This window comes from Sander lucioperca, chromosome 6 (genome assembly GCF_008315115.2).
Source record: "Sander lucioperca isolate FBNREF2018 chromosome 6, SLUC_FBN_1.2, whole genome shotgun sequence".
Classification (NCBI taxonomy): Eukaryota; Metazoa; Chordata; class Actinopteri; order Perciformes; family Percidae; genus Sander; species Sander lucioperca.
Genome location: NC_050178.1, coordinates 41,992,056 through 42,008,454, shown reverse-complemented (window position 1 = coordinate 42,008,454; position 16,399 = coordinate 41,992,056). Strand labels below are relative to the sequence as shown.

Sequence of the window (16,399 nt, the reverse complement as noted above, 5' to 3'; positions counted from 1 at the left end):
TTAACCTCCTGCATAGTACGTCAGTAAGTCAGCACTCACCTTCCAGTGGGATGTCAATGGCTGTAGTCGTATGAAAGACACAAATACAGGTGATCAAGCCCAGCACGGCGGTCAATTCTGGGCTCCTCTGCATCCTCATGGTTTCTCCTTGAATCTTGTATGTCCTCAAGAAACGAGTGCTCTCTCCTACTCAGTCCTTAGTTCATTTCTCTGGCGCACTGAAGATGCAGTACCTGTGAGAGTAGCACAGACGGAGGCCCCATGAATCCACCCACGCGCTGGCAGACAGAAAAGCAAACCCCAAACACAACAAATCCCCCATGACTGGCAGCCTGACTGCTCTCTGCTCAGCCAGGCATAACTAGGCACACCGCACATTTTCATTTGCATCAACAGGGACACTGTTTTGCGCTAGTTCAAATTTTGCTATGACAAAGAAATATTCACATTAAAGCCTCCTATCACCCCTTTCCCCTGGGATTCAGCTTGTTTTGTAGTTTGATGTCTGTGGAAGTGTGTAGCGGAAAAAGTATTTTCAATGCTACAATGGAAATAAATAAACAAATGAAGGAGACTGTGTATTTATAAATGCATGGCTGATGTTCAGCATTACTGAAAGAAAAGGCATTTATTCCAAAACCAAGCCAAGACTGAAATCAACATTACCATCAAAGTTAATTTGGCCGATTTAATCACGGTGCTGTTTTCATCTCTGCCTGCATGTTTCTGATAACAATGACTCAAAGAGATTAACATTTCAGTTACACATTTATCTATTATTGCAGCAAACATTGCTGCCCGAGGGGCGTGTGAGGCATAAATAGCATACATAGTTAACAGTCAGAGAGAGTACTGTCTGCACTTACACACTGACAGGCTGCAGAGTACAGAGTGGATCATTTTCCAGCTAACAGACCAGAGTCTGGACCATAATGAGCACATGATCGGTCCAGAGTGCAGAACTGGAGGAGGAAGGAGGACGGAAAAGAGCGATGTATGGGAATTTTACTGCCTATATTGTGGCAGTGCTCTGTACACCCTCTGAGGTGTGAGTTCATTAGTCTCCCTCGTGTTGGCTGGGACCCAGCTCAGTGGGGTATGCTGGAGTAATTAGCGGAACAGCTAACAAACACCATAATGACAAAAAGAGAAATAACAGCACAACATTTAGCTGAATGTGAAATCATAAAGACGTTGTTCTACAGGCAGGTTTGTAAAACAGTACTGGTTTAACATACAAGGAGCATCTCAATGATAAAGTCCAGTAACTAGTGGGTGCTCAACCATGCCATACAATATCTAGAGAATAGCTCGCTGTTCACAATGGTGCTTGAATCCAACTCTGGCTTCTTTTCTTGCTGCCTTAACCAATTCAATGAAAAACTCTGAGGCCAAACTCCGGTTCAGGAGATGTAATTCATTAATTGACACTAGAACAAACGGGTCGATTTCATTCATTTGGTGCAGATCTGTTGTCAGATGAGTGTGCACTCTGAACTTTTCAACCATGCCTCATGGTAATGGTATTAACTTTGTCTGTGACTCAATACTGGCTTTCTGAACCATTGTGACCCCTGCCCCACCCACCTACAGCATCACCAACAAGGCTCGAGACTCTGAGTGTGCTATACATTATATACACCCACCCCACTCAATCACAATTCAGGCTTATTGACTTTTTTCCAACTAAAGGTTGGTGTCTCAGATTTATAAGTCATGCAGAAAAATGCCTTAGGCTTTCCTTTGTTTCAGTCTTTCCCAGACATGGTGATTTATGTTGCTAAACACAGATTCAAAGCAAAAGGTAAGGGCTTTGTGCTAATTGGCTTGTGTTCTGTTGGTAAGATCGGCCTGGTTAAGAGAAGAGGGCGGGGGGGGGTTACAATCCCCACAAGACAATGTTTTCTCATTGTCCTATTGTGCTGGCAAAAATCCTTTCCCAACCTAATACCAACTTAGATGGATTACATTGTTCAAACTGTGCTTGATCATTTGCTATCTGATTTAATTTATTCTCCCCTTGTTAAACATTTATTGAAAACCAGCACGGCCATCTGGTTGAGGGAGTTCCACTTTTGGGGCTTAACTGCTGCGGGTCATGATGTCTACATTCATAGGGTATGGGGACTATTGGACCTATATGATGCACACGAGAGGGCCCCCTCAAGCTCGCATGATTTACAGACGGCGGGCTGTAATCCCCGCCTATTTCAGCAGCGATCACACCCGCCTGAGATTGATGAAGCTGGCAGGAGGTTAAAAGCTGCTCACTGTGGGAAGGCTATTATGAACCCTAACCTTCCTTAGGAGAGGCTCAGAGGGGACAGAAGCTCTGCGATGGAGGAGGCATGGAGAGGGAATCGAAGACATTTGGGCCAAATAAAATCTGCCTTCATATTTTAAAGCTCTCTCTGAGTGACGGATGTAGAGCACTCTCTGACAAACTTTCCCCTTGTCAACAACACCAACTCTCTTTCGAATGTAGAGCAGGTTGGTACAAAGGCATTGTAACCTAATTTTTCCCATCATCATTAATGCCTTTGCCACAGTAGAGCTACCCAGCCAGTTTTCAAATATCCAAATTTCCCACATCTTGTCATGAGCAAATGATGAGATAAAAGCTTCACCTTACAGAGGAATTTCGATATATATATATATATATATATATATATATATATATATATATATATATATATATATATTTTTTTTTAACATGGACCCTATTTTCCCATGTTTGTTGTGTTTAAGTGACTTATGGGAAAAACATTTTTTGAAAGTGGTCTAGTATTGAGCGGGCTGCAGGCTGCAATATAATCCTATGAGGCAATTAGGAACCATCAATGTACCTCCAGTAGGCCTACCTTTAGCACTGTAGCCACAACTTTAGCCTGTCAGTATCCAAAGGTATACGATCTACCTAAGGTCTATGAAAGCTGTGCGACGTGTAGCATGACATTTTGTTGGCACAATTCAGGAATGCGCAATTGAAAATCTTTTAGATAACCCAAAGCTACGCTTTCTGTACTCCAACACAACAAACTCTCTCTCCAACTTTCTCACAACACTCTTACTGAAATTCCCCTTTAATGCTGAACATGCAAAAATGTATCTTGATAATTTTTTTCGTAGCATCATTATTGATATACATCATGATAAAAATGAAATTATGTTTTATGTTCATCCTTAAGTTTCTCTCTATGTTGTCAGTTTAAAAACAGTAATCCCAGTGTGTATCATTGGTCAGTTTTGTATCAGTTAAAATCCCTCATTTTCGACAGCACCATGCCATTTGCCATTAAAATAGTAAAACATGGGCGCTCGGATAGCTCAGTTGGTAGAGCATGCGCCCATATACAGAGGTTCACTCCTTTACGCAGCGGGCCCGGGTTCGACTCAGACCTGCAGCCCTTTGCTGCATGTCATCCCCCCCGTCTCCCCTTTCATGTCTTCAGCTGTCCTGTCAAATAAAGGCCGAAAATGCCCCAAGAAATTATCTTTAAAAAAAAAAATAGTAAAACATATGGTATGTATTCTGTTAATGAAGTGAAAGCACATAGTAAATGTTCCAGTTTATTTGATTCTGTTTCATGTTGGACCTTTGCTGCCGAGCCCCATTAGGAACTGCCTCATCCACTGATTGTAAATTGGGCTTTAAGTAGTCAAAGAATCCCCAATCCACTGATGTCTTCTTGCTTTGTTTTTAACAGTTCTTTCCATTTAAGAGCTATTGGAGTACAGAAGGAGATTCCTCAGAGGAAGTGTTCATTTCTCTCATATCCAACTTTTGATACCAAAACAACTGCATGTTGTGTGTTTAGCGGACTAAACCAACAACGCTTTCCAGCAACGGCTTTCAGTTTCTAAAGAAATGCCATACAGTTGGTTAGAAATACAGTTTGTAGCTCTGGCTCTGAGTGATATGAGTGTTATGTTGTTAATAATGTAATATTTAACATTTTTCTTATTAAGAAAATGTTTGATGGCGACTAGACTAGACATGGGCCAGTATGAGATTCTGATGGTATGATAACCTTCAGCAAAAATATCACGGGTTTACAGTATTGCGGGAATTGCAATTACAGCTTTAAACTGTATTATTTTTGAAATGTCTGGGTAAAAAACAACTTTTTTCCCCATTGAACACAATGTATTTTATTTTTGAACACACTGCACACTGACAGGGAGAGGGATTTCTAAACTGTACTTTTTGTCCTTGACGACTCATAAAAAACAGCTCATGCTGCAGGTTTTGAAACCGTGACTTCTTCAAACCGCGGTATACCTTGAAACCAGTAACCGCCGGCCCATGCCAAATGGCGAGCAGCATTTATACTGTTAATATCACCCAGCCCTACTTTTCTTCAATTCTCTTGTTAGAGTCTTTTGTCTTCCCTCAAACTATTGTATACTGCATCTCTGATTGCAGCTTCCACTTTGGCACACTTCTACAGTACAATTGGCAAGCTCTGTCTGTTTCTGTAATCCCATGGTTAGCCATCTGGTGTAGCATTACACCTTGACTTTGACCCATAAACGCATTGAAAAAAAATTATATAATATGTATTACAATATATATAAAGGATTACACACACACACACACACACACACACACACACTGTAAGGATCACATGAATAAGATTTCAAGGAAAAAAGTACAACAACAACAACAAGTTGTTTCCTGGAGCATTCTCCGCACTTGTGGATGCGTTGTTTAGTAACGGGGTGGGGTACAAGTGCAACCATTCAAAGTTCACTACAGTAGGCGTTTGAGCTGGCACCATCTGCTTCTTTCTCATACAAAGAAAACAGTCAGAGAAGTGTGGGCCTACTGTAGTTTAAAGTGTGAGCCTGTAATAGGATTAAGCAGATCCTCGTCTTGTCAGGCTGGATTAAAATATTCTCTTCGTTAAAGACCTGAGACGGGAAGACAGCAGCTCCACACTCCCCTCTCACAGTCCTGATCCACACTGATTCCTATTTGATCGTTCAAGAACAATTAAAACAAAGGCCGAGCTGATTAACATTAAGCGCCAATTGACTCACTTCTGATGTGTGTAATGAGCGCAGTTTCTTCGGCCATGCTTTTGTTCGCTTTGTCCAATCAATTGCTCGTTTAGCTTACAAATCTGACACCGTGTCTAGGTCTCAGTGAAAGACAAAGCTTTTATGAGTGGCAAAACTCTTTTTTTATGTAAAAATTAATTTTCATCTGTGTTCAGAGATGTAGTTTTCCCCACTTGCTCTTCAGAATTTGGAAATAGATTGTACTCTAACCTTTGGCAATGATTCGCACAATCGGCATTCTACTGGCTTGGCCGTGCAATTCATATATTATTAAAATATGAGTCGCAGGAGAAAAAAAACAGGAACAAGACGCTAAATGAGATTAGGAAGTGGGAGCAATATTAGATAATATGCTTGTCTAATTGAGATTTGGCTCGATTTTACTGCACTTCAGAAAGCATGGCAGTTCAATTATCTCACCATTAATATTTCTGTAGTCTGTAGCTTAAGCGGAATGAGGGGGCTGGAGAGCTGGGCAGAGGGGTGACAGGAGGAATAGGGAGGAGGATGGTGGAGGAATGAGGCTCAGTTGAAGAAAGATATAGACCAGCTGCAGTGATGAACTGTGGGGTTTGTGACCCCTGTGTTCGATATGAACGACCCTACATGAACCCCTTCTCACCAGGGGAGGAGTGGGATACACCATGTCTAACCTGCAGTTGCATGCTTTTATGTATTTGGTTGTGTTGTGTGTATTTGCAGTGCGTTTGCTGAATGCTGCGCACGTGTTGTCAAATTAATGAAGATGTTTTCTTAATTTGCTTGTGTTTTGTCTATTTGCGTGTGTTTTCTTAAGTTGCAGGGCGTTTCCCCCTGTCGGCCACCGTACAAAACAGAAAGGAAACTGTACTGAATATGACCTACAGTAGTATCTCCATATAAAAGCTAACCATTATTTTTGCTACGGCTTATGACTTTTAATTCTAGTCTGCTCCATAATTTATATGCTGAATGAAAACACTTTAAACGGTCACCAGAGCACGTCACATGCCACGATAATAAATCTTACAGAATGTATGTTCTACCGTGGGCTAAAACTACATACCAGCTGCTGTAAGAGTCCTCACTTTGAACCTGTTAATATGTTTAATGCAAAATAAAAGGTTTCAGAACGTGCGCTGCACCTGTGTGCGTCACAGCTTACAGCTTTTTTCTCGTTTTCCCTCTGATCTGCTCTCTTTGAAGTCCCAAGGGTGCCCCTTGCCCAGGACAATAATCTCATTAATGTGTGATCCTCGCTGAGTAGCCGGCAGAGAGATGAATTCACGTTGGACTGCAGGCACTGGAATATGATTTTGTGTGAACTAACACAGCGTGCTCCACTCCACATTCATTCACTTTGTCTGACTGATGCTGGCAATTTCCCCAGACGAAACTGTGCCACAGCAAGACATGATCGATGGCTCTCATATCCTAAATCCTTACCTCCATCAGACCCTGAAGGCATTTATTTCTGCCAACAAGAAATTTCTGATGTCCCTACAGCACACACAGTGCAGCAGCAAAACCACAATTTTACAGAAATGCATTTGCTGCTTCATCCATTTTTTAATCCCTTCAGGTTTCTAATATACATACAGCCGAAATCATAATTTCAGCTTGTGAAATGAGAACATCTCTGCTGACTGTAATTCAGCATTTGAATTTCCTGTTCCGTTCTAGTGCCGAGCATCTGGACAGTGTTACTCTGGGTAAGCTGTTTGACACAGCTGTCGGATATGTGGCCCAGTTCCTGTGCCTCTCCATCACTTAGTAAGGTCGAGCTGAGGCTGTGTTGAGACAAATCCAATGGAATGAGTCCAAGACCAGACGCTCAAGATTGAAGACATTAAAATATGACGAGGCAGAATCTCACAATTCATATTGGATGCTCATGGTCTACAGACACAGCAACAGTAAAGCCATCGTAATAACTGAATCACTCAATCTACTATTGAGTCTTAAAATTGTGATATTTCTTTTAGTCGCAGCAATTTCAAGGCTGTTTAATTTAATAAATACGTAGTCATTTCTAGAGCTGCAAACATGAATTGTTTAATCAATTAGTTGTTAACTATTAAATTATTTGCCAACTATTTTAAAAATTTGGTTTCAGTCACTTTTTATGAAAGAAAGTTAAGATTCTCTGAATTCAGCTTCTTAAATGTGAATATCTTCTAGTTTCTTCACACCTCTATGACAGTTAACCCAATATCTTTGAGTTGAGGACAAAACAAGACATTTGAGGACGTTATATTGGGCTTTGGAAAACACAGATCAACATGTTTCACCATTTTCTGACATTTTATAGAGCAACTAATCGATTAATCGAGAACTTAATCGACAGATTAATCGATAATGAAAATCATCAGTTGCAGCCCTAGTCATTTCTAGAGTCAAGTGTCGATGACCAACATGACATCATGACTTCGCGTAAACATACACGCCCACTTTCTTAAGCCAAGTGGCATGTTATCTATACGTATTTTTTGGGGCATTTTAGGCCTTTATTTTCACAGGACAGGTGAAGACATGAAAGGGGAGAGAGAGAGAGAGAGAGAGAGAGAGAGAGAGAGAGAGACGAGGAATGCCATGCAGCAAAGGGCCACAAGTCAAGTCGGAGTCGAACCCCCGGCCGCTGCATCGAGGAGTAAACCTCTATATACGTGCGCCTGCTCTACCAACTGAGCTAACCCGGCCATCTGTACACATTTTGAGCTATCCGCGTGTATGTCTACGCTGTATACAGCGGATGTAAACATACACGCCACTTTGGCGTGTTATCGCGAGAAAGCAACGGTTGAGTTTAGGAAACGTGACACGCGGGACACGATCCCCGGTCTCCTGGGTGAAAGTCCTGTGTTTTCACCATCCACCACACCCACAAACCAACCAACCTCCCTACGCAGATTTTGCCCTTTCATACTACTCGCTACGGCGTAAATTCACACGCAATCGCAAGGTAGTGTAAGTCAATGGAGGCCAAAACGGCTTTGATAAACACGCTAAAAAGCGAGTATGCGTCTTGATAACACGCCAATAATGGCATACGAATTGGCGTGTCATACATACGCTACTTCATGAGATCAGTCTGCGATGACTTAAAATCATTTTTTATCAAAGTTGGATCAAATGCCACCAGGTGAGAAACATATACACTCAGTTTCCAGTTTATTAGGTACACCTAGCCAAAACAAATGCAGTATAATCCAACAGTCCTGCTATAAATCCTACCTTCATGAAGGTTATGATGTTCATGTTTGGTTCAAACTGATCATTTTGGAGGCTGCAGTTTGCGGTGTAGTTTAGAAACACAATCATGAACTTATTCAAACATCAAAATGAATGAACATCTTTAATTTTAATGTGATGGGTTTTTTAACAAGAGGGAGGAGGCAGAATGTACTTAAGTGAATGTGGATCTGTATTTGTTCCAGAAATTATCCTAACATACTGTACTGTGTTTGTTTCACCTAGCTCAGTTTTAACCCCGTGAAGTTTAAGGCTTCTTGGAATTTGTGACTATGAGGCCTGAACATATGACTTCAGAATATTTTAGAATGGGATTAAACCTTGATTCATCCTGTGAAACAAAAACATGAGCTTTAATTTAGATCAATGAACTGGTGTAGCCAGCTGGTGTAATTATGTATTTATTTAGTTTTAACATGTTTTGCATACTGCTTACAAAACATAGCACAATTCCAAGTGGATGGCTGCAAATACTACATGTGGTACTTTTTAACTTCACATATTCGTCACATTTTTCCCATGAAGCACTTATGAATGTTCCACAATCCAAGTACTCTACCCAGATGTGTGTCAGACTTCTTAGTAAATAAGACAAGAAAACGTCTCATGAGGTAAACATGTTCATTGATTTAAACTGTTGATTTTTCTGTGACAGTTGAGTGGAATTGTGGCAAAATGTTGAAAACTACTTTGTTGTCGTAGAGCTGGTTTGGCTCTGGCTTGTTCAAAACTCTCTAAAAGTAACACTGGTTGGTGTCACATGACAGAAACAAGGGGAACATTTTTGACATCTTCACTTATAATAAAAAAACGATTATTATTAATAATAAAACTGTAATGGCAAGTTGTTGTACTATATGCTTTGAAGCCATTATATTTACACAATATATTTACGAAAGCAAGAATAAAAACCTAATGTAGCTATGGCAATTCAACTCACTCCCAGTGTGAATCATCAGCTAATGATTTTGTCTTTGCTTTAAAGAAAATCTCCTGACTGTCTCTCCCGGAGTGTCTCCTGCACATAACAAAACATGCTAAACCCAAATCTGCTGCAACAGCTTTACAGACGTCCCTAGATACTACGGCATACTTACAAGAGTCTACTTCATTCTCAGCTCTGGTCCCCATGAGGAGCAACTATTCCTTTCCAGGTAATCACATCCACAAGAAAAGGAAAACCGTGGGTTAGGTAAAACCAGATTTGAAAATTGGAGAGTGCTGAGCCCGTTCTGTGTTGTGTCATACGAGCTGGAGACTGCGAGGAACAGAGGCACTGTAGTCACATATGTTGCCAAAGCCTCTAGCTTGGCAAAGACGCTCATTAAGCCACTGACAATCATTCCCACAAAGCCCGATCTAAAGGCTATTCACCGGCTGTGTACAAAGGAGAGTGGAGGAATGCAGGTTCCATCTTGCCCCCCTTCAGTGTCATGAAAGATGTTTGCTGCACCTGAAGTCCCACTGAAAAGTGTTTATTTGCAGTGATCAACAGAAGAAAAAAAATATGAAGAGTACACAGCATGAGGTGGGAGCACAGATCACCTGCTGTGTGAAAATCTGTTAAATTTTGCTGCTGCTGCAATCTTCCTCTGTCAGCCAGTGACAATCTCCTTAATTGCTAATACTGCTGAAGATTGTCCCTCAGCATTTGCCCGGTATTGTTAGAGCATTGAAGAACACTCAAATCAATCAAAATCAATGAATCTGTGTTTGATTTTTAGTATGTGTCTGGATTCAAGTGGAGCTGATTGTTCCACGCTAGTGAACAGAGACTTGACTCCATGACTATATAGATGGACTTGAGAGGAGGCTGGGTAACAGGGGGAAGCTCAGTGCACAGAGAGTGCTGAGACTGTCGATAAGAGCCTTCCACCAGCCCAACAAAAAAAAAAAAACCCGCAGTCTCTCTCCCACGACACATGAGGGGGAAGGGAGGAAGCACCCCCAGTCTGGATGATGTATGGTGTGGACCGTAGTCTGAGACTGGGGTTTTAACAGGGAGAAAGGCAGAAAATGAAAGAGGGGAGGAGGGTCATGCTTGAATTATGCTGATGTGGGTCGTAACCGCAGTAGAAAACCAACCAAAAGCATGGCTGCTTCCATGGAACAGCCACAAATAACAAGGTTATTATCACTCGGGCCTCACAAATGCTGACAGTTGGGAAATGGTGGAGGTGAGAATTTGTACCTTGATAGGACTTGACACATGTATATAGTCATTTAGCAGCTTGTTATCGGCAATTTCAATTTTAAATGTAAATGTATTTCAACCGACTAGGACTAATTACATTTAAAGTGCATTGCCTGCCTTTTCTGTTATTTTGTATAAAAATATAAATCATCTTGATTTAACTTAGAGATGTTGGTTTCTTTGCTCGCTATTTAAGTTAATGAATGGACTGATCTATCTACCTAGCTTCAGGTTTACATTTAGCAAATCGGGTTAAAAAGGCAAACGGAGAACATGATGGAGGAAATGCTGATACTGGAGGCTGAGATTCGGAGCTGTCAGGGAGGGGGGGACACTGGTCTTTTCAACGTCTCAGCAGCGCCAGTGCAAGGCCCTTACAGCCCATAAGCACTCTTTGAGCTACAACAGGATGGAGCTGCCATTATGGCCACACAAAACAGAGGGAAGCCTTATGAACTTTGCACAAATGCTTAGTGCTCCGGGGCTGGACAGCTCTGGAAGCCGGGGGAGATGGGTAGGTACCGGGGCTGGCTGCCAGTTCCGAAAAGCTTAGTGTTCATGCACTCAGGCCAGACAAACCTGACATTGTCCTGGGCACTGCCCCGGGGAAAGCCTCTTCCCCTTTCTCTCGGCTCCCCTGGCTCATTCACATTTCCAGCCCAGTTGATTCATTGATTTGGACATGACTTACAGAGGCAAGAAGGCAAACATTTATTCACACTTTGAACCAATTGTTAAAATGCCATAAAGGAAGTCAGGGACAAAGTGGAAGCAGATTGTGCAACTCAATAAACTCATATATTCAACTGGCTTATTTTCCGCTGTCACCATGCTTCACTTACACCTGATGTGTGATTGATCACATTTGCCAGTCTAATATGGTTTTGAGCATACGCTCTGACTTCACTTGGTCACGACTCATTCAGAAATTCAATTGAAAATGAGATAATCCTCTGAAAATATTTACAACATCTTTAATTTATGACACAACTCTTATCTCCCTCAAGCAGCAATCACTACATGTTATCTGACCACTACAAGGTGGAGGTCTGCAGTCGTAATGCGTCAATGGTATTAGAATAATGCTCTCTTGACCTGCTGCCTCTCTTGGGCGAGAAGAGGATGAAAAAGAGGAAAGCACACACAACACCAGGCCCATTCAAAACTAAAGCCATGTTGCTCCCCCGCTGCCTGCTGTAAGAGCAGAGAAAGAAAAATGCAGGTGGCTACACCCACAGTTCATAGATGGATAGCACTTTATTGTCCGTGTACACGGAAATTTGTCTTGCAATACAAGCTCCAACAATCACAACACAACAACCTAAAACAGGAGCTAAAAACATAGAGGCATCAATAAAACATAAACAGAAAATTCATATGAGGGGGGCCCTGCCCTGCAAGAGTGGTCTTAAATAGCCATAAATATATAGATAAAAGTAAAAACAGATCATGACCCTACTAAAACCTCATGTGTTGTATGTGATACCTCAAAATGCTGAAAATGTCTTTATTAAGAGTAACCCCTTGAGATGCAGCATCTAGTTTTTGAGGGGGTCCTTAATAATAATAATAAATAATTAAACAGTACAATCATAATTAGACACAACAAAACGAAAACAGACACAAAAACAGACACAAAAAAACAAACATCATAATCAAGTTTGAGGCAGAATAAGAATGAAAATGGATATTGATAATATTAGAAGAGGTGATATCATGGTATTGTAGAGGATTATGGACAGGTACAGTTGGTACTGTAATAGGAAAAGGAGAGGTAGACTGGATCGAATGTTTACAGGTTAATTATTCCAATCTGAGGGGGCTTTAAACCTAAAGGCTTTCTTAGCTGTAGCGAAAGTTACAGCAGGGACAGAAAACAAGAATTGTGTAGAGTGTCTCAAGTAGTAGGTAGAGGAAAAGGGTACCATAAGCTGTTTTAGATAACTAGGGTAATTGGAATGTATGCATTTATAAATAAACTGCAACCAATGCTGATGTCTTCTTATTGAGGGTGATGGGAGAGCAAGTTTTTCATACATAATACAATGATGAGTTGTGAAAGGACATCCAAGAACAAATCTACAGATTATGTGGTAAAGAACACTGATTGAAGCAGATTAGTGCTGGGTGCAACCTGATATACAACATCAGCATAGTCCATAATTGGTAAGATAAGTTGTTGCACAAGTTTCTTTCTAACAGTAAGAGAGAAGCATTTTCTAGAGCGGTAGAGAACACTAATACCAAAGTTGATTATTTTTAAAATACAATCAATATGAAAAAAAACACAATAATAATCTCGTCAGGTTGAGACAAATGTTAAAGCATCAAAAGGGATTAAAAAAAAAAAAAAAAGAGTTAAGATAGAGCCATCAATATCCCTGAAAGACAACAAAATTGCTGAGGTAGAACGGAGACTGATTTACACTTACTCCCATCATTTGGCAAATATGCTTACTACACACAGTGTGACGCTTTTAATTGAACTTTGGGCACACGGCCCATTTCCCCAAAAAGTCGTCTGTTACTCAGTCTGTCAAAAACGGTCAATAAGCCTCTAACCTGGCACACGCAGATAGAAGCAGGCCAACCTGTCTTTGGCTGATACCATGTGCTTTATTCTGTGAGCGCTGAAGCAATATGAAAAACATTTTCTGTGTATGGTTTTATAAGTTGTCATGGTAACCCATGGTAAGGTGCCCCTATATTCATACTGATCACTTAGGCATTGATGAAAAGTTGTCCTGGGTCGATGCTTTGTGGAGCCGTTTACTGCAGCATGCTACATGAGCGTCTGTTATACATGTTTGGGAATTCCATCACAAACAAGTTGTAACTCTATTTGAACTCAGCAAGAACCCGTGCATTACTGCCAACGATGTGACTGGTACTGTTTATGACCTGTGACTGCAAATGGAAAACAGACTAAATTCCAGCAATGAAATTGCCCACATTTATGTGCAATTCTCCATTATCCGTGGCACTTTAACAGTCTCCTCAATTATTTCCAGATCCACGTTGACAGCTGATTTATTCAGGAAGGCACACTACAAAGAGACTGATCAAACAACAGAAATCTAAAAAGAGATAAATAAATAAAAACCAATGGGGGGGCTTCACACATTATGTGGTTTATCTGAACTCTACAAAATGTTTAATATTGTAATAGTGGTATAGCTTAAGAAGTGTCTGTGAGCTAAGTGGATCCAGGTTTTTTTAAGACAAGTAAAACAGCACACTCATAGGAGAGTGTGAAGTCAGAGCTGACTGCAGCCCTGTGAGGACAGGGCGAGCACAGCAGAGAGACTGTACCAGACTGTTATCCAGCTCTCTCAGCCACACTGCCGGCCATCAGAGCACCACAGATGGTGTGCTCAGTGATCATGGCAGTGATCAGGGGCTCTCTCCTCCTGATTAGCACACCTACTGAACACAATGTGCACAACAACGTCTGTTCTATCTCTGGCTGCACATCACCTACAGTTAGCAAGCAAACACAACTTTTACAAACAGTCAAATTAAGCAAACTCTCTCTCTTACAAGGCTGCACAAATCATCATGGATAAATATATGAAATATTCTTGATTTAATTAGAAATATTGATATTTGCAGAACATTTTCATGTTAGTGAAAGCATGTCCTTATAATTCAACACAATTGAAGATCAAAAAGTCGTAATAAGTGCAGTAAAAAAATATTAATCTTCGAGACTAATAAACATTATTAAGAGCTTCAAGTTTATATAACCAAAGATGTGTAAACCCATTTTTTTCTTTTATTAAAACCTGGAAGTTAACATAAATGTGTCAACCTATAATAATAAAAAAAAAAACAGAAGGCAGCTATTAATAAAGACAAAATAGTAGACCATAAGCTGTACAAAACCAGACTGGCTTCTTTTTTTTAATCTTCTCTCCTGTAGACAAGTTCAGACGAAGGGTCCAGTTAGAACTTAATTTAATCACGTTTCTCCCAAGAATCAATAAGCTATTTCACCCAAGTGACTTTTAGCAATGGAAAAGGCCTCTACTCTATAGCTGTTTAGAGTGTGTACACAGCTGACAGAGAATACAGAGGCAAACATAAGCTTCAAAATGAACTCATTAAGATAAATGCATTGTCTGTTAGTAAGATGTGTAGGCATGGTAACCAGGCTTGGCTCTGCTTTGAGATACACCCTGGCCTGGACACACAGCCTTGTGCACAAACATAGACACAGATACCCACACACATGCACAAACCTGTTTGCACAAATGCACACTCCAGTCTAAATCAAATTCCCTTCTCATAAAGAGTGGCTCTGGTGTAATATAATTCAACGGTCCTGCAGGCAGGAAGCTAAATCAGAAGATGATCTCCATCAGTAGCAGCCCACCTGTCAGAGGGTTCATCAGGAAACACTCGAAGCACTAGCAACATGTTCTCCTCAATATTATTATGCCAACAAGTAGGATTAATTATTTCCGGAAAACAAGCTTTTTTCCGCCTATAGTCCTATGACAAGGAAAAGCAGGTCAGATAATTTAGTTGCACGCCCACTCATAATAAGCAGTAAGGATCTTATTGCCTTTTAAGGAGTGTCCTGCTGGCCACCTCTTCACACACACAAGGTGGGGTCAGCCCTTTAGGTGCAGTGAGGCAGAGCAGCCCGTCGCGCTACACACTTAATCCTGCAGTGGAAAATGTCGGTGGGATCCGTCTCACATGGACGCACAGCAAGAGATGAGGAGGCAGACATATATTTGAGACAAATTAAAGAGTGTGTGTGTGTGTGGGGGGTGTATGGGTGTATGGGTGTATGTGCGTGCGTCCATGCGTGTGTGTTTGTGTGTGGAGGGTTGGGGGTTTTGAGGCTGAGGCCTCCTCTGTGTGTGTGTGTGTGTGTGTGTGTGTGTGTGTGTGTGTTTTTTTACACAGACATGCTCATCAATAGGCTGGCTGCACAACTTTTCAAGCTTCATCCTTATGGTCATTCACTGAGCACATAAAAAGAAGGTCTACTTCAGTGTGTGTGGCCTTACAATATTGTCTGGATGTTACTTTGCCTTAGCAACACCGGGACATCCTTGATTCTCCATATATTTTAATATTTTTAGAAGAACCTGCCATGCAACACAGTACCACACATTTCATAGTTGTCTTTCATTTTGACGATGAGAAACATGTAGTCCTATTTTTCTCAGAGCCTCTCTTGATAGCCAATTAGCCCACGTCAGGTGTAGTAGCCCACAGGCACAATTCTATAAAGTACACCAGGAACTGTACTACCATGCAATCCCTTCTGGCTTTACTTGATTGTGCTTATCAGAGTCTAGTTATATTTGTATGCTTCATATGTTCCAGGAAAATCACATCATGGGCAACATGGGGCTCAGGGTAGTAGTGGCTTATAAAACGTAAAATCCATATCAATTATTCAGTGTCTCATCAATGACAAAGACAGTTTAATAAATTACAGAGTACCTGAGACATTTACGGATGAGCATAAAGCAGCAGCTAGTGACTTTGGGCAAAACAGGTACAGGTTTCTCGTTGTGTGTAATATTGAATGAAAAATGTCTGGTTTCCATCATTACCTTACCTGTTTGCTATGAGCACCAGTGGTAAAGTGCAGTGATATCAATGTGGAACAAATCATACAACCGGAAATGTAACCACAGGACAATGTAGAAATGTATGCAGAAAAATCCACCCAACATCAAACCATTATGACAGATGCGGAGTGTCTCGCCGTATCAAGAGCTTAAAGCTCTCAATGTTTCGGAGAGCCAGTGCCACTTGAAAGGATGCTTGAACAAATGAAACAAATCCCTGCTTCAACCTTCAACACGAGGCACACCCAGAAAGTTATCTTTTCACAACTTGAAAGGACACATAGGGCATTAGAAAAAACCCAGTGAAAGGGGCTAA

General features: G+C 41.0%; 1 protein-coding gene across 19 annotated transcripts in view; it reads right to left on the bottom strand.

Moving 5' to 3' along the window:
* Positions 1 to 16,399, bottom strand: part of chl1b (cell adhesion molecule L1-like b) — a 71,081-nt gene that overhangs the window by 35,146 nt on the left and 19,536 nt on the right. For 17 of the 19 annotated variants that reach the window (XM_036001741.1, XM_036001733.1, XM_036001738.1 and 14 more), the window contains exon 2: positions 40 to 233. In XM_036001741.1, coding sequence (XP_035857634.1) covers positions 40 to 139 — 100 coding nt within the window. In that variant the 5' untranslated portion in view covers positions 140 to 233. Of the gene's footprint in view, positions 1 to 39; positions 234 to 9,392; positions 9,629 to 16,399 lie in introns of those variants that run through there. The other 2 variants (XM_036001734.1, XM_036001737.1) reach the window with 1 other exon arrangement.